The 20,003-nt window shown below is 46.0% G+C and overlaps 1 protein-coding gene across 1 annotated transcript in view; it reads left to right on the top strand.

Annotated features, from left to right (window-relative positions):
• LOC126427409 (uncharacterized) overlaps positions 1–20,003 on the top strand; it is a 284,724-nt gene that overhangs the window by 209,880 nt on the left and 54,841 nt on the right. The window contains exons 7-8 of the mRNA XM_050089779.1: positions 3,087–3,299; positions 7,744–8,364. Of these exons, the coding sequence (XP_049945736.1) occupies positions 3,087–3,299; positions 7,744–8,364 (834 nt within the window). The remainder of the gene's footprint in view (positions 1–3,086; positions 3,300–7,743; positions 8,365–20,003) is intronic.

The following is a 20,003-nucleotide window of genomic DNA, read 5'->3' as shown; positions in this document are numbered from 1 at the left end:
CATCGCATAACAGCAGATGTGGAAGCTGTAACTCGAGTTATGTCCGCTGTAGTGTGGGAACACTATGAATACCGCACTGTCATATGCTGTGGATCTCAATAGGAGCATACTGAACACCTATGAAAAGACACGAAAAAAAACTTTTTGAGTTTCAAGTTCATCAAAAAACAAAATTCATTGTATATGTTTATTAGTTTCAGAAATATAGACGTGCAAAATCTGATGATTCTTTTCGGATTGGATTGTTTGGGGGAGGAGACCAGACAGCGAGGTCATCGGTCTCATCGGATTAGGGAAGGACGGGGAAGGAAGTCGGCCGTGCCCTTTCAAAGGAACCATCCCGGCATTTGCCTGGAGCCATTTAGGGAAATCACGGGAAACCTATATCAGGATGGCCGGACGCGGGATTGAACCGTCGTCCTCCCGAATGCGAGTCCAGTGTGCTAGCCACTGTGCCCCCCACGCTCGATGATTCTTTTTGTTACACCCTGTATTGATGAAGAAGGTATCGGGATTCATCAGGCCGTGCAACGCTCTGTCAATGCCCCAACGTCAAAAAAATGGTTCAAATGGCTCTGAGCACTATGGGACTTAACATCGGAGGTCATCAGTCCCCTAGACTTAGAACTGCTTAAACCTAACTAACCTAATGACATCACACACACCCATGCCCGAGGCAGGATTCGAACCTGCGACCGTAGCAGTCTCGCGGTTCCAGGCTGAAGCGCCTAGAGCCGCTCGGCCACGCCCCAACGTCCATTGGTGATTGTCAGGTGCCGATTTCACTCGTAGTTGCCAATGTAGTGATGTTAACATTGGCACTTGCACAGTCGGCAGCTGCTGATGCCCATCGTTAGGTGTCTTCGGTGTGCTGTGTAATCAGACATACTTGTACCGATTCACTTACATACATGGCTACACTACACACAAAAGATTTCCTGACACTGAAACTATACTCGTTGTTAACAAATTTCTCTTCTTCAGAAACGCTTGCCTTGCCATTGCCAGTCTACATTTTATATCTTCTCTACTTCGACCATCATCAGTTATTTTGCTCCCCAAATAGCAAAACTCCTTTACTACTTTAAGTATCTCATTTCCTAATCTAATTCCCTCAGCATCACCCGACTTAATTCGACCACATTCCATTATCGTCGTTTTGCTTTTGTTGATGTTCATCTTATACCCTCCTTTCAAGACACTGTCCATTCCGTTCAACTGCTCTTCTAAGCCCTTTGCTGTCTCTGACAGAATTACAATGTCATCGGGGAACCTCAAAGTATTTATTTCTTCTCCATGGATTTTAAAACCTACTCCGAATTCTTCTTTTCTCTCCTTTACTGCTTGCTCAATATACAGATTGAATAACATCGGAGAGAGGCTACAACCCTGTCTCACTCCCTTCCCAACCACTCCTTCCCTTTCATGTCCCTCGTCTCTTATGACTCCCATCTGGTTTGTGAAAAAATTGTAAATAGCCTTTCGCTCCCTGTATTTTACCCCTGCCACCTTCAGAATTTGAAAGAGATTATTCCAGTCAACATTGTCAAAAGCTTTCTCCACGTCTACAAATTCTAGAAACGTAGGTTGCGTTTTCTTAATCTAGCTTCTAAGATAAGTTGTAGGGTCAGTATTGCCTCACGTATTCCCATATTTCTACGGAATCCAAACTGATCTTCCCCTAGGTAGGCTTCTATCAGTTTTTCCATTCGTCTGTACAGAATTCGCGTTAGTATTTTGCAGCCGTGACTTATTATACTGATAGTTCGGTAATTTCCACATCTGTCAACACCTGCTTTCTTTGGGATTGGAATTATTATATTCTTCTTGAAGTCTGCGGGTATTTCGCCTGTCTCATACATCTTGCTCACCAGATGGTGGAGTTTTGTCAGGACTGGCTCTCCCAAGGCTGCCAGTAGTTCTAATGGAATGTCGTCTACTCCTGGGGCCTTGTTTCGACTCAGGTCTTTCAGTGCTCTATCCCATTTCATCTTCATCTACATCCTCTTCCATTTCCATAATATTGTTCTCAAGAACATCGCTCTTGTATAGTCCCTCTATATACTCCTTCCACCTTTCTGCGCCGGCCGGTGTGGCCAAGCGGTTCTAGGCGCGTCAGTCTGGAACCGCGTGACCGCTACGGTCAAAGGTTCGAATCCTGCCTCGGGCATGGATGTGTGTGATGTCCTTAGGTTAGTTAGGTTTAAGTAGTTCTAAGTTCTAGGGGACTGATGACCTCAGATGTTAAGTCCCATAGTGCTGAGAGCCATTTGAACCATTTTTGAACCACCTTTCTGCTTTCCCTTCTTTGCTTAAAACTGGGTTTCAATCTGAGCCCTTGATATTCATACAAGTGGTTCTCTTTTCTCCAAAGGTCTCTGCCCAGCATTAAAGTCTAACGTTAGTTCCGCCACAGTTCGCCGCCTGTCCTGTTTTACCAGTCTGTCCAACCTATGACGTCCGACGTCTGTAATGAGGGGTGGTCATCCAAGGCCATGACGTCTGCACGTGGTTTCGCCACGTGTTGAAGGGACTGGCCACAGCAAGTCGTGCAATATCCGAAATGCTCGTGTGGAGCCTCCGGGCCATCACTACCCGCGCTCAAACTCTGATAGACAGCGCGCCTCCCAACTCTATACAGGTACAGCACAATCAGCGAAGTTACATGCGCTGTGCTTGTGTCTGACTAGCGGTCATTCCTCGCCTCGGCGGCTTTATGTTGATTATAGATCTATGGTCAAAATGTGCTAGCTGACCTGTGTAGTTACCTTACACACGACTCGCTACAATTTGGGCCTCATCTAAAAGCCAGATGGTTGCAACTGGCGCTAGCAAAGTGGGAAAGCCGACCAATTAATAGGAACAAGTAATAACTCAACCGGTTTTGAGAACACAAAAGAAATTCGGAGGCATTACTTTTCGGCACGCTCCGGTCTCCCTGTCTCTCTCTCTCTCTCTCCTTCTCTCTCTCTCTCTCTGTCTGTCTCTGTCTCTTTGTCAGCCCATCGGCCACTCAGGTACAGGTGGGAGGAAACTGGTGAGAATTGGTGACGACTGAAGCCATGGTCTGTTCCTGCCTTACACAGGACCCGCACCCGCACCCGCAGCCGTGGCCAGTCGTCGGCGCCAGTAGAGGAGGAGTCTTCGTCTGCAGATGACCTGTCAGTGAAGGCCAGCTCCGGGCGCCGGCGCTACACCTCTCTGGACAGGGGTGCCGCCAGGGACAAGGCCCCCAGCAGCAGCAACAACAACAACGGCAACGCACCGGAGGCCAACGAAGTCCTTCCGCCACCCAGGAGGTATGTACTGCAGATTCCTCTCCTGGCAGGGTCGCCAAATGGCCACTACACAGCAAACGCAAATAAAAAACTCCGTACAAGTAATCCACTAAATTGCAGGCCATATCATTAAGGTCAGTATGCAACAGGATTGTGGAATTATTTTGTGTTCAATGAGGTGCCTCGAATAGAACGGTCTATTGACTCAGTCAACACGACTTTAGAAAATATCGTTCTTGTGAAACACAGCTGTTTAATAACGCGAAGTGTTGAGTGCTATCGACAAAGGACTTAAAATTGATTCCATGTTTCTACACTGAAGAGTCAAAGAAACTGGTATACCTGCCTAATATCAAGCAGGGTCCCCGCGAGCATGGAGAAGTGCCGCAACACGACCTGGCATGGGCTCGACAAATGTCTGAAGTAGTGCTGGAGGGAACTGACACCATGAATCCTGCAGGCCTGTCCATAAATCTGAAAGAGTACGACGTGTTGGAGGTCTCTTCTGAGCGGCAAGTTGCAAGGCATCCCAGTTATGCTCAATAATGTTCCTGCCTGGAGACTTTGGTGGTCAACGGAAGTGTTCAAACTCAGAAGAGTATTCCAGGAGCCATTCTGTAGCAATTCTGGACGTGTGGGGTGTCGTACTGTCCTACGGGAATTTCCCAAGTCCGTCGGAATACACAATGGACATGAATGGATGCATGTGATCACACAGAATGCTTACGTACGTCTCACCTGTCAGAATCGTATCTAGACGTATCAGGGGATCCATAGTACTCCAGCTGCACGCCCCCCACCATTACAGAGCCTCCACTAGCTCGAACAGACCACTGCTGACTTGCACGGTCCATGAATTCACGAGGCTGTCTCTATACCCGTACATGTCCTCCCACTCGAAACAATTTGAAATGAGGCTCGTCCGACCAGACAACATGTTTCCAGTCATCAACGATCCAATGTCGGTGCTGACAAGCCCAGGTGAGGAATAAAGCTTTGCGTCGTGCAGTCATCAAGGGTACACGAGTGTATCTTCGGCTCCGAAAGCCCATATCGATTATAGAATGAGATTTTCACTCTGCAGCGGAGTGTGCGCTGATATGAAACTTCCTGGCAGATTAAAACTGTGTGCCCGACCGAGACTCGAACTCGGGACCTTTGCCTTTCGCGGGCAAGTGCTCTACCAACTGAGCTACCGAAGCACGACTCACGCCCGGTACCCACAGCTTTACTTCTGCCAGTACCTCGTCTCCTACCTTCCAAACTTTACAGAAGCTCTCCTGCGAACCAAGCAGAACTAGCACTGCTGAAAGAAAGGATATTGCGGAGACATGGCTTAGCCACAGCCTGGGGGATGTTTCCAGAATGAGATTTTCACTCTGCAGCGGAGTGTGCGCTGATATAAAACTTCCTGGCGGATTAACATCCCTCAGGCTGTGGCTAAGCCATGTCTCCACAATATCCTTTCTTTCAGGAGTGCTAGTTCTGCTTGGTTCGCAGGAGAGCTTCTGTAAAGTTTGGAAGGTAGGAGACGAGGTACTGGCAGAAGTAAAGCTGTGGGTGCCGGCCGTAAGTCTTGCTTCGGTAGCTCAGTTGGTAGAGCACTTGCCCGCGAAAGGCAAAGGTCCAGAGTTCGAGTCTCGGTCGGCCACACAGTTTAATCTGCCAGGAAGTTTCATATCGATTATGTTTCTTTGAATGATTCGCACGCTGACACTTGTTGATGGCCCAGCATTGAAATCTGCAGCAATTTCCTGAGGGGTTGCACTTCTGTCACGTTGAACGATTATCTTCAGACGTTGTTGGTCCCTCTCGAGCTAGATCTTTTTCCGGCCGCAGCGATGTCGGAGATTTCATGTTTTACCGGATTCCTGATATTCACGGTACACTCGTGAAATAATCGCACAGGAAAATCCCCACTTCCTCGCTACCTCGGAGATGCTGTATCCCATCGCTCGTGCGCCGACTATGGCACCACGTTCAAACTCACTTAAATCTTGGTAGCCTGCCAGTGTAGCAGCAGTAACCGATCTAATAACTGTGCCAGTCACTTGTTGTCTGATATAGGCGTTGCCGACCGCAGCGCCGTATTCTGCCTGTTTACATATATCTGTATTGGGCATACCTATACCAGTTTCTTTGGCGCTTCAGACACCGTAAGCGACTTGTAGTGAAATTCGTGCTTATGGAATAGTGTCTGAGATACGACTGAATTCATGATTTCCTGTCAGAGAAATCACAGATCGTGGTAACTGACGGGAAGTCCCTGAGTAAAAGAGAAGTGATTCCTGGCGTTCCCCAAGACGGTGTGATAGGCCCTCTGCTCTTGCTTATCAATTTAGAGGACAATTTGAGCAGCCGTCTTAGGTTGTTTGCAGAAGATGCTGTCATTTATCGTCTAGTAAAGCCATCAGAACATCAAACTCAACTGCAAAACTATTTAGGAAAGACGTGGATACGGTGCGAAAATCGGGAATTCATCCGAAATAATGGAAAATGTGAGGCCATACAAATGTGCTAAATGGAATTCGCTAAATTTCAGTTACACGATAAATCAATAAACTCTAAAGGCCGTAAATTCAACTAAATAACTATGAATTACAATTACGACCAAACTAAATTGGAAACATCACATAGGAAATGTTAAAGGGAAGGCGAACCGAAGATTGTTTTATGATGCCGAGCACATAGAAGATGCAACAGATCTAAGTACAGAGACTGCCAAAATTGTGCTTGTCCGTCCTCATTTTGAATACTGCTTTGCGCTGTAGGATCGTAAATATAGGATTTACTTAGTATACGGACAAAGTCCGAAGAAGAGCAGCACGTTTCGTATTATCGAGAAATAGGAGAGAGCGTATCACGGACATGATACCTCATTTGGAGTGGATGTCGTTAAAACAAAGGCGTTTCTCGTTGCGGCGGAATCTTCTCACGAAATTTCAATCACCAACTTTCTCCACCGAATGCGAAAATATTTCGTTGACGTCTGTCTACCTAAGGAGAAACGATCGTCATAATACAGTAAAGAAAATCAGAGCCTGCACGAAAAAATATCGGCGCCCGTTTTTTCGTCGTGCCGTTCACATAAGAATACGAATTAAATATTCCAGAACTCGAATAGAGAACAGCTGCCGACAAGAGTAACGTAGAAGTAAATATCCTCGGAGTTGTGACGCAACTTAGATCACTTAATAAAAGAAAGTTTTCTGGTTCAGACTGTATACGAATTAGGTTCCTTTCGCAGTATGCTGATGCACTATACAATCGTTCGCTCGACGAAAGATCCGTGCCCAAAGACTGGAAAGTTGAACAGGTCGCACCAGTATTCAAGAAAGGTAGTAGGAGTAATCCACTAAGTTACAGGCCCATATCCTTAACGTCGATATGCAGCAAGATTTTGGAACATATATTGTGTTCGAACATTATGAACTACCTCGAAGATAACTGTCCATTGACACATAGTCAACATGGGTTTAGAAAACATCGTTTTTGTGAAACACAACTAGCTCTTTATTCACATGCAGTGCTGAGTGCTATTGACAAGGGATTTCAGATCTATTCCGTATTTCTGGATTTCCGGAAGGCTTTTCACACTGTACCACACAAGCGGCTCGTAGTGAAATTGCGTGCTTATGGAATATCGTCTCAGTTATGTGACTGGATCTGTGATTTCCTGTCAGAGAGGTCACAGTTCGTTGTAATTGACGGAGAGTCATCGAGTAAAACGGAAGTGATTTCTGGCGTTCCCGAAGGTAGTCTTATAGGCCCTTTGCTGTTCCTATCTATATAACCGATTTTGCAGACAATCTGAGCAGCCGTCTTCGTTTGTTTGCAGATGACGCTGTCGTTTATCGACTCATAAAGTCGTCAGAAGGTCCAAACAAACTGCAAAACGATTTAGAAAAGATATCTGAATGGTGCGAAAAGTGGCAGTTGACCTTAAATGACGGAAAGTGTAAGGTCATCCACATGAGTGCTAAAAGGAACTCGTTAAACTTCGGTTACACGATAAATCAGTCAAATCTGAAAGTCGTAAATTCAACTAAATACCTACGTATTACTATTACGAACAACTCAAATTGGAAGCAACACACAGAAAATGTTGTGGGGAAGGCTAACCAAAGACTGCGTTTTATTGGAAATGATACAGGAACAATGGTAATTCATCGTTCTATAGCTTTATAACTTTATGTGCTTTTTTCAATGTATGCAGCCCTCTACTTAAAAGCTTTGTATACAACTTGTAGGTCTGAAGATGACCACAGTAGTGGTCGAAACCGGTCACCTTGATACACAAATCGTGATCAAGACTGATTTTAATAGTAAATAAACACAAGGACGGTTCCACTGAAAAGATCACGACCGATTTGCTTCCTCGTCCTTGAGACATTCCGAGCTCGTGCTCCTATGACCTCTATGTCGACGGGACGTCAAACGCTTACTTTCTTTGCACTGTGCGCAGGTTCCGCGGCCGCACGCTGGGCCGCCCGGAGGCGGACTCAGACGCCGCCGCCGCCCCCGCGCCGCCCCCAGAGGGCGAGCCGGTGCCCGAGGAGCGACTGCCCGCCTCCACGCGCTTCCCGGCGCGCACCTCCGCCCCCCAGCAGTCGCCCGCCGTCCGCCGCCCCAGCCTCGAGCTCGTCGACAGCTCCTCGTTCCGCACGCACCACGGTGGGGGCGGTGCAGCGCCCGCGGGGGGCGAGGAGTCCGCCCCCAGCTTCCCACAGCGGCTGCCCGCCGGGCCCGTGCGCTTCCTGGGGGTGACCCCCGAAGAGAACGGCGAGCCGGCCGCGGCGCCCCAGACCCACGGGCGCTACCGACCCAGGGGGCACTCGTCGACCACCACCACGACCAGCACGACCACGACCACGGCCGAGCCCGAGCCGGAGGAGGCGTCGACCAGACCCACGAGGGGGCGCGGACCGCACATACGCCGGCAGCACTCGACCACCCCCATCACGGCCGCCCCGACCACACAGCCCAGCACCACCACCACCACCACCACGACCACGACCACGCCTGAGCCGCCACCTGCACCAGTCGACGAAGTAGACCCCACCGCTGAGGCGCCTGCCGTACCCAGGTATGCTCTGCACGATAACAGCCCTATGTTGCTGTTGTGGTCTTCAGTCCTGAGACTGGTTTGATGCAGCTCCATGCTAATCTATCCTGTGCAAGCTCCTTCATCTCCCAGTACCTACTGCAACCTACATCCTTCTCAATATGCTTAGTGTATTCATCTCTTGGTCTCCATCTACGATTTTTACCCTCCACGCTGCCCTCCAACGCTAAATTTATGATCTCTTGATGCCTCAGGACATGTCCTACCAATCGATCCCTTCTTCTAGTCAAGTTGTGCCACAAACTTCTCTTCTCCCGAATCCTATTCAATACCTCCTCATAAGTTAAATGTTCTACCCACCTAATCTTCAACATTCTTCTGTAGCACCACATTTCGAAAGCTTCTATTCTCTTCTTGCCCAGACTATTTATTCTCCATGACTCACTTCCATACTTGGCTACACTCCATACAAATACTTTCAGAAACGACTTCCTGACACTTAAATCTATATTCGTTGTTAACAAATTTCTCTTCTTCAGAAACGCTTTCCTTGCCATTGCCAGTCTACATTTTATTGCTTGTTTGGTTTAATTAATTAATAGGATATGAAGCAATTGGTATAAAGTATGCTTTTTCCAAACTTTCTATAAAAGAAAGTCTGCTATCAAGACATTGCTTTTGTCCAATTACTTTATTAATGACTGAACGTTTCTAAAACTGAAGACACTCGTCCGTGCTCTGTACTGCAGTCGAGCTCTGGCAACGTCGTTCTCTGTTGATTGGCTGACTGTGTTTTGTGACGTCAGATGCGCAGAACGAACCTAAACTCGGCCGCCGTCATAAATGACGCGCACTTTAACAGATAATCGAGAGTGACGTAACGAGCTGCGAAATGACAAGTCTGATGGATGGAAAAGAAACTCAAATCGCTCTCAACGGAATGGGTCACTGGACCTGGTGGGATACCAATTGCGAGCTAACATCCCAGAGATGTTCGGGCTCACTTGCGATTCCTCTTCGTCGAAATGTCTCGGCTCAAACTCGTCTAGGGGTTGAACTGCAAGTGGCGCATTACACGCCCTAAACTAGACACTTGTGACCCTTTAGTTAAATTGTGTGCCTGATGACAAGTTTGCGAAATATAAAGTTAACATAGCACATAATAACAGTAATAATACTATCGGGAACTACACTACTGGCCATTAAAATTGTTACACCAAGAAGAAATGCAGATGATAAACGTGTGTTCATTGGACAAATATATTATCCTAGAACTGACATGTGATTACATTTTCTCGCAATTTGGGTGCATAGGTCCTGAGAAATAAGTACCCAGAACAACCGCCTCTGGCCGTAACAAAGCCCTTGATGCGCCTGGGCATTGAGTCAAACAGAGCTTGGATGGCGTGTACAGGTACAGCTGCCCATGCAGCTTCAACACGATACCACAGTATATCAAGAGTAGTGACTGGCGTATTGTGACGAGCCGGTTGCTCGGCCACCATTCACCAGACGTTTTCAGTTGGTGAGAAATCTGGCAAATGTGCTGGCCAGGGCAGAAGTGAAACTTTTTCTGTATCCAGAAACGAGCGTACAGGACATGAAATATGCGGTCGTGCATTATCCTGCTGAAATGTAGGGTTTTGCAGGGATTGAATGAAGGGTAGAACCACGGGTCGTAACACATCTGAAATGTAACGTCCACTGTTCAAAGTGCCGTCAATGCGAACAAGAGGTGGCCGAGACGTGTAACCAGTGGCACCCCATACCATCACGCCGGGTGATACGACAGTGTGGCGATGACGAATACACGCTTCCAATGTGCGTTCACCGCAATGTCGCCAAACACGGATGCGACCTTCATGATGCTGTAAACAGAACCTGAATTCATCTGAAAAAAGGACGTTTTGCCATTCGTGCACCCAGGTTCGTCGTCGAGTACACCATCGCAGGCGCTCCTGTCTGTGATGCAGCGTCAAGGGTAACTGCAGCCGTGGTCTCCGAGCTGATAGTCCATGCTGCTGCAAACGTCGTCGAACTGTTCGTGCAGATGGTTGTTGTCTTGCAAACGTCCCCATCTGTTGGCTCAGGATCGAGACGTGGCTGCACGATCCGTTACAGCCGTGCGGATAAGATGCCTGTCATCTCGACTGCTAGTGATACGAGGCCGTTGGGATCCAGCACGGCGTTCCGTATTACCCTCCTGAACCCACCGATTCCGTATTCTGCTAACAGTCATTGGATCTCGAGCAACGCGAGCAGCAATGTCGCGATATGACAAACCGCAATCGCGATAGGATACAATAGGACCTTTATCAAAGTCGGAAACGTGATGGTACGCATTTCTCCTCCTCACACGAGGCATCACAACAACGTTTCACCAGGCAACGCCGGTCAACTGCTGTTTATGTATGATAAATCGGTTGGACACTTTCCTCATGTCAGCACGTTGTAGGAGTCGCCACCGGAGCCAACCTTGTGTGAATGCTCTGAAAAGCTAATCATTTTCGTATCACAGCATCTTCTTCCTGTCGGTTAAATTTCGCGTCTGTAGCCCGTCATCTTCGTGGTGTAGCAGTTTTAATGGCCAGTAGTGTAAATTAATGACAAATAAATGATGAAGGCCACACAGTTACGATCTGGTTAGAATATTGTTCATTGAGAAAGCAAAAGTGCTCGTATTTAGAGCTACTGTTAAACTCGAGCGCCGGTCGGAGCGGCCGTGCGGTTCTGGGCGCTACAGTCTGGAACCGAGCGACCGCAACGGTCGCAGGTTCGAATCCTGCCTCGGGCATGGATGTGTGTGATGTCCTTAGGTTAGTTAGGTTTAATTAGTTCTCAGTTCTAGGCGACTGATGACCTCAGACGTTAAGTCGCATAGTGCTCAGAGGCATTTGAACCAATTTGAACCAAACTCGAGCGCATTTCCATTTGACACAGTTCCATCATTCGCAATCTACGCGAAAAGTTAGATTTTACACCAAGCGCGCGGCTGCTCACCGCTCAGAGACTTAGCCCCGTGATACCACACAACGCGAAATTTTCTAAGTCGTTTCACATCCTAACTGCCCGGTGTCGCGTCTCAACGGGAACTGTCCACTTTGGTGTCTCCAGCCGAACTGTCGGCTTTCGCGTCTCCACCAGCACTGTCCCTCTGCCCGTTCCCGGCCGCGTTTCCTGTGCGCCGAACCTCTTCTCTCAACTGACTAGTCCAGTTCCCTTTCCTGAAGCCGTCCGTCTGATTGGCTACAGCTTATTCTACATTTTAACATATTTAAATAATCAAAGCTTGACCACTTTCACGTTCTAGATAAAGTAACAATAATATCCATTACATAATAAACGCTCAGTTCTTTTACACAAAACCAATACAATTTCCTTCTTAACTTTGAATGTCACGGCCAGTAGCCTTGCACCAATGTGCTTTCTGGCAAATAAATAAAGAACAAAAGTAACTATTATGCACGAAACCTTACAACAAATATTCTGTTACCTAATGATTCAATAAGGTGTCATACTGTCATCGGTCAGTGTCTGTTGTGTGGAGAAAATGATGATCTGACGCGTAACTGGAAATACTGATAATTTATACTATATCTTTCAAACAAGTAAAGTTAGAGAGTGATATTTACAACGTTCGTCATTTTAATGATGTCCTTCTGTATGTAATGTCGATCGTTAAGATCGACTAAAGCGTTCGGTTTGTGGGACAAATGTTGCATGGCACAAGGGGAGCCGTAATATGACGTTTTTTGTTGCTAGGTGGGATCGCGTCAGAGATATGAAAATGAACTTTGTTTTTTTAAATGGGATGCTGTAGTTTGGTACTTATTTTCTGATAACGGCTATCGAGACGAATCCAAGGTTCTGTGAGGTCTTTGAAGGTCAACGAAGGTAACAAACGTGGCATGAACGTCCATTTACATAAGGTGTTAGAAGTGATCACCATTGGTACCAATGCAGTGCTGCATTCTTCTTATCATGGATTGAGTGGTATTCCTTTTCACATCGGCACTTATCGAAGCCCATGCTCTGAAAATTCTCTCTGGCATATCTTCAGGTGTAGTTGGAACGTTTTTATAAACAATGTCTTTTACGAATCCCCACAAGAAAAAATCCAGAGGCGTCAAGTCTGGCGAACGAGCTGGCCACGACACATCTCCTCCGCGTCCAATCCAACGACATGGGAATTGTCCTACAAACTCGTTTCTGGTCACCAGCGAAAAATGTACTGGACACCCATCGTGTTGACACCACACGATGAAATAGGGACGTCTAATTCTGTCCTCCAGAATCCCACACGATACATTCACCGACCACGGATTTTGATGTGCAACTTGTCGCAGCCAACATGGATTTCAGTTGCCCAACAAAGCATGTTATGCAAATTAACATTTCGATGGTTCGTGAATGTAGCCTCGTCAGCAAATAAAATAAAATTAATAAATGTGTCATCCCTCTGAATCTGAAGTTGAGCCCATCGGCAGAATTCAGTGCGACGCATACAATCCGTACCAGTTAATTCTTGTTGGACACTGATGTGGTGAGGATGATATTTATGGCGATGCAGAACACGGACAATTCTACTCCGGCTCATGACAGACTGCCTTGCGATTTGGCGTGAACTAACACAAGGATCTCGAACCACAGTGGAAAGACTACCAATTTCCGTTTCCTCGTTAGTGACTTTCCTTTGCCGGATATGTTTCCGATGCGTTAAAGATCCAGTTGTTCTCAATTTATCGTAGACATAATTAAATGTACGACGTGTAGGGTGAGTACGTTGAGGATATCTTTCAGCGTATAAGTCTCTAGCTCTCCCTGAATTTCGTTGGTATTCTCCGTAAACGAGAAGTGTATCGACTTGTTTTTCGAAGGAATACATAATTCACATTCGCTTGCCGGTAATATTGGTGTTGTACTGCGAAACCGTCGCATGGTGTTTACATGGCAATGGCACGTTAGATGGATACGACGTATCCGGCGAATATTCACTATTTGCACACCGAGCGAGGTGTCGCAGTAGTTAGACACTGGACTCGCATTCGGGAGGACGACGGTTCAATCCCGCGTCCGGCCATCCTGATTTAGGTTTTCCGTGGTTTCCCTAAATCATTCCAGGCAAATGCCGGAATGGTTCCTCTGAAAGGGCACGGCCGACGTCCTTCCCCATCCTTCCCTAATCCGATGAGACCGATGACCACGCTGTCTGGTCTCCTTCCCCAAACAACCAACACTATTTGCACGATATATGAGAGAGAACTGTCAGAGCATGTGCTTTGATAAGTGCCGAACTGATAAGGAATACCACTCAATCCATGAAAAGAAGATTGCAGCTCTGCATTGACATCAATGGTAACCACTTCGAACACCTTCTGGAAATGGACGTTCATGCCACCTTTTTGACCTTCGTTGACCTACAAAGACCCTACTGTTACACATCCTTGGATTCGTCTCGATAGCCGCTATCAGTAAATAAGTACCAAACTACAGCATCCCATTTAAAAAAACAAAGTTGACCTTCATATCTCTGACGCGACCCCACCGAGCAACAAAAAACCGAACTCATATTACAGCCCCCGTTGTCCCATGCAACATTTGTCCCACAAACTTTTCAGCCACTATCGTACGTCCGGATTTATTCTAGGTGGCAATAGTTAGTGACTCACCCTGTATACATATATGATCTCGCAAACAGGGTGCACATAAATCTGTGGTTGCTTGCTGATGATGCCGTGGTGTACGGTAAGGTGACAAAGTTGAGTATCTGTAGGTAGGTACAAGACAACTTAGACAACATTTGCAGTCGGTGTGATGAATGGCAGCTAGCCCTAAATATGGCCAAATGTAAGTTACTCCGGACCAGTAGGAAGAACAAACGTTTTATGTTCGGATAGATTATTACTACTGTCCTGGTTGACACAATTAAGTCATTTAAATATCTGGGGGTAATGTTGCAAAGCGATACGCGGTGGAATGGGCATATGAGAACTGCGATAGGGAAGGCTTGTGGTCGACTTTGGGTTATTGGGGGAATTTTGGAACAGAAGGCTTTTGACACTGTACCACACAAGCGGCTCGTAGTGAAATTGCGTGCTTATGGAATATCGTCTTAGTTATGTGACTGGATTTGCGATTTCCTGTCAGAGCGGTCACAGTTCGTAGTAATTGACGGGAAGTCATCGAGTACAACAGAAGTGATTTCAGGCTTTCCCCAAGGCAGTGTTATAGTCCCTTTGCTGTTCCTATCTATATAACCGATTTTGCAGACAATCTGAGCAGCCGTCTTCGGTTGTTTGCAGATGACGCTGTCGTTTATGACTAATAAAGTCATCAGAAGATCAAAGCAAACTGCAAACGATTTAGAAAAAAATATTTGAATGGTGCTAAAAGTGGCAGCTGACCCTAAATAACGAAACGTAAGAGGTCATCCACATGAGTGCTAAAAGGAGCTCGTTAAAGTTCGGTTACACGATAAATCAGTCTAATCTAAAAGCCGTAGATTCAACGAGATACCTAGGTATTACAATTACGAACAATTTAAATTGGAAATAACACATAGAGAATGTTGTGGGGAAGGCTAAGCAAAGGCTGCGTTTTATTGGCAGAACAGTTAGAAAATGTAACAGACCTACTAAGGAGACTGCCTACACTACGTTTGTCCGTCCTCTTCTAGAATACTGTTGCGCGGTGTGGGATCCTTACCAGATAGGACTGGCGGAGTACATCGAAAAAGGTCAAAGAAAGGCAGCACATTTTGTATTATCGCGAAATATGGGAGAGAGTGTCACAGAAATGATGCAGAATTTGGGCTGGAAATCAATAAAAGAAAGGCGTTTTTCGTTGCGATGGAATCTTCTCACGAAATTCGAATCAGCAACTTTTTCCTCCGAATGCGAAAATATTTTGTTGACACCGACCTACATAGGGAGGAACGATCACCATGATAAAATAAGAGAAATTAGAGCTCGTACGGAAAGGTATAGGTGTTCATTCTTTCAGCGCGCTATACGAGATTGGAATAATAGACAATTGTGAAGGTGGTTCGATGAACCCTCTGCGTGGCACTTAAATGTGATTTGCAGGGCATCCATGTAGCTGTAGAGTGGTTCACTTGTAGAGGACGCTGTGCGAAATCTTTTCATTCTGTTGTGGAGTGTGCACTGGTATGAAACTTCCTGGCAGTTTTAAACTGTGTGCCGGACTGAAACTCGAACTTGGGACCTTTGCTGACAGAGCACTTGGCTGAGAGAGGCGAAGATCACGAGTTCGAGCGGAATCAGGAAAATCTGTACCGGACCGAGATTCGAACCTGGAATCTCCTGCTTAGTTTTTTTTCGCCCTTAACCCTTTGTTTCCTGACATAAGAAAAAATTTACTTTTTAACATTTTCTTTGCAGAATTTATGCTATTGTAGCCTCAAATGACGGTAGGATTTTTTGTAAAATTTTATTTTATTTTTTACAACTTTTTTCATTCCTGGTACTCAGAAGTACCATCAGACTCCATGGACAGAATCACAACATGAGCAGAAAAATGCTCCAATTTTTATAACTTGTACGTTATTCCATATAAATATTAAATATTTTTACATTAGAAAATTAATTAACAGAAATATGATATTTCTGAATTTTTTTTTTAAATTTCGCGTAAATTTACCTTCTAGAGCAACTTCACAATACATAGTAACTCAGCTATACATTTTTGGCAGTATATACATACCACATATTTACTGGTACCTCATGAAATTGTAGGAAACAGTTCTTTTTTTCATTGCAGCACAAATACGCTTTACATGTACTACAATGTGAATGTGGTCTCGACTGAATTTTATTTTTCGCACACATTTCGCGTCGTCCTCTTTTACAACTGAACACTACAAAATGGTTTCATCGGTTGCCAAGACGTACATCCTTAGGAACAGAAAAATTATCTTTCGTTCTCTTTGGGGGAGTTATTTCATCTTCACCAGAGTTCCTCTTTTCTTGATTTGGCACTTGCTATTCACCCATTAGCCATAGTGCCACAGCACGCCTGAATTGCAGCAGTGGCAGTGCCCCATGTAGATCACTGAAAATGACGTAAGCATTGACAAAAGCTATTTCTATTGCTCCCCAGAAGAGACGGTGCCACCATTTCTTTGATCGCTTGTCAAGACCTTAAGTTGAATGTAATCTGTCTGCATGATCCACACCACCCATGTTTTTATTGTAATCACATACAACAACTGGACATGGTATAGTCATACTACACTCCTGGAAATGGAAAAAAGAACACATTGACACCGGTGTGTCAGACCCACCATACTTGCTCCGGACACTGCGAGAGGGCTGTACAAGCAATGATCACACGCACGGCACAGCGGACACACCAGGAACCGCGGTGTTGGCCGTCGAATGGCGCTAGCTGCGCAGCATTTGTGCACCGCCGCCGTCAGTGTCAGCCAGTTTGCCGTGGCATACGGAGCTCCATCGCAGTCTTTAACACTGGTAGCATGCCGCGACAGCGTGGACGTGAACCGTATGTGCAGTTGACGGACTTTGAGCGAGGGCGTATAGTGGGCATGCGGGAGGCCGGGTGGACGTACCGCCGAATTGCTCAACACGTGGGGCGTGAGGTCTCCACAGTACATCGATGTTGTCGCCAGTGGTCGGCGGAAGGTGCACGTGCCCGTCGACCTGGGACCGGACCGCAGCGACGCACGGATGCACGCCAAGACAGTAGGATCCTACGCAGTGCTGTAGGGGACCGCACCGCCACTTCCCAGCAAATTAGGGACACTGTTGCTCCTGGGGTATCGGCGAGGACCATTCGCAACCGTCTCCATGAAGCTGGGCTACGGTCCCGCACACCGTTAGGCCGTCTTCCACTCACGCCCCAACATCGTGCAGCCCGCCTCCAGTGGTGTCGCGACAGGCGTGAATGGAGGGACGAATGGAGACGTGTCGTCTTCAGCGATGAGAGTCGCTTCTGCCTTGGTGCCAATGATGGTCGTATGCGTGTTTGGCGCCGTGCAGGTGAGCGCCACAATCAGGACTGCATACGACCGAGGCACACAGGGCCAACACCCGGCATCATGGTGTGGGGAGCGATCTCTTACACTGGCCGTACACCACTGGTGATCGTCGAGGGGACACTGAATAGTGCACGGTACATCCAAACCGTCATCGAACCCATCGTTCTACCATTCCTAGACCGGCAAGGGAACTTGCTGTTCCAACAGGACAATGCACGTCCGCATGTATCCCGTGCCACCCAACGTGCTCTAGAAGGTGTAAGTCAACTACCCTGGCCAGCAAGATCTCCGGATCTGTCCCCCATTGAGCATGTTTGGGACTGGATGAAGCGTCGTCTCACGCGGTCTGCACGTCCAGCACGAACGCTGGTCCAACTGAGGCGCCAGGTGGAAATGGCATGGCAAGCCGTTCCACAGGACTACATCCAGCATCTCTACGATCGTCTCCATGGGAGAATAGCAGCCTGCATTGCTGCGAAAGGTGGATATACACTGTACTAGTGCCGACATTGTGCATGCTCTGTTGCCTGTGTCTATGTGCCTGTGGTTCTGTCAGTGTGATCATGTGATGTATCTGACCCCAGGAATGTGTCAATAAAGTTTCCCCTTCCTGGGACAATGAATTCACGGTGTTCTTATTTCAATTTCCAGGAGTGTAGTTCCATCTTTCTGTTTTCTTGACACTACGCTCTGTTCAGTGCCTTGGAAGTTTGACGCAAAATACGCTACTTTATTGTCCCTCCATCGAAATACTGTTAGGTCTAAAGATGACTCTCTGTGATTTGATTCCCCACGCTTTAGACATATTTCTTTAGGTAAATTCGCTGGCAAACCTTTCATGTTTGTTCTAATTGTTCCACAGGCAAATGTATTTACGGATTTCTGTGTGGGAAAAAGTGGACAGAACAACTAATGAGAGGTAATACATTGTTGCTACAATAAAGTGTTCGCACAACCTGACGGTACTAATAAGTCCGCTTTATATTTTCCACTTTATTTCATTCACTTGTAACATAATGCTTCAAAGTACTACAAAAAACAAAGAAGGTAAGTACGTACAATGGAAAACTCAACGGAAGTTTCAATAAATTGCACACAAATTCAGGCAACACCATGGAAACAAGCACATAAAATCTTCTGTTTTCACAGCAGCGCGCGAAAATCAATTTCAAACTCTGACCGCCACGGAGGTCTATGTATTGCACAATAACATCTATGAAACAGTAGAGCAGAGTTACTGATACGTACCGACAGGCTCTCAGATCACGAAACTGCACCACAAGAAAATAATGAGAGTCAAAACTTATGGTACTTTTAAGTACCGTCAGGCAACAAAGGGTTAAAAAAATAAAAATATATATTTATTTTGACATACATAAAATGCATACAATAAGCCAACACAAATTTCTTCAGAGGCACTCACAGCAATATGGCAAGTTACCATTTATTTTCTGTTCCCATTTTTGCCCCCAGTAACTTGCAGTTATTTGCATTTAGATAAGCACACCAGTGAAACACATGTTGTACATCTTACAGTTCCAATTCTTCACCTGGGGATAATGGAGCGAACTGTGCTTCTACAAATTCATCTGTAACTTCTGACAAAGTGCTTTGGTTTCCGGTTAGGTTTTCGTCCGTTGTCTATCAATAATGCTTTTACTCCTTCATAGAAGTCGTGACCCTCACATGCATGAACAGCAAGTCTGTACTCCATCTTCAGACAATCCAATAAACTTTTGCCTTCTCCTTCTTCTAGTTGTTTTTTTTTTTTTTTTTTGTAACTTTTAATGAAGTTGGAGACATATTATTTAGACCACTCTGAATCTTCAACTCTTAACCTTTCTAATATCTCCTCCACTGTTAGTGCTGAGAAGCAGGAATCTATTATTGACATGTATGGCGTAAGACTAAATTCAGATGTCTTTGATGTGCTGGATTTTGAAAACTTATTTAATACCTCCTCTACTGCATTCTGAGCGCCTGGACACTTTAAAAGTGAATCCAGCAAGTCACCAAGTTTACCAGAATCACCGAAATGAGTTGCAATGCATGCCTTCAAAACATCTAGTCCTTTCAGTCGGAAATACGCAAGCGTCCGATCCCGCCCGTCTGCTTTGACCCATGACGTCACAAATATGGCGGAAACAAAAACAAACACACACTTTCCACAAGAAGCCTAATGACACTAACGGGACAAGCGCGGGAAATGGGGTGTTTTGGGTGGGGGGGGGGGGAAACTAAATATAAACAAATTTAGACGCCTTGCGTAGCTACAACCTGTAAGTGAAGACAGCCATGCATGAATACCCACCCACCTCCCCAGGGGTCGTAACCCCTGCAACCCATAGAAGATAAAGATGCTTCAGTAGCTGATTAGTGTTTTTTGTCTTTTTAAAAAAAAATCTCACGAGATAGAACGAACAGATCAGAAAGATAAATATAATAAACTAAAACAGAAATTGGAGGAAACAGATAATTAAAATAAGTAATAAGTGTTTTTAAATTAAAAAAAAAATCTCACGAGATAGAGCGGACAGATCACAAAAGTAAATAAAATAAGATAAAACAGAACTGGAGACAGCCACACTCAAACCAAACTCCGCGTTGTCATGACGTCACACACGACAACACCCTTACGTCACGG

The sequence above is a fragment of the Schistocerca serialis genome, chromosome 11, assembly GCF_023864345.2.
Source record: "Schistocerca serialis cubense isolate TAMUIC-IGC-003099 chromosome 11, iqSchSeri2.2, whole genome shotgun sequence".
NCBI lineage: Eukaryota > Metazoa > Arthropoda > Insecta > Orthoptera > Acrididae > Schistocerca > Schistocerca serialis.
The sequence above is the reverse complement of the archived record's forward strand: the minus strand, read 5'-3'. Positions and strand labels throughout refer to the sequence as shown.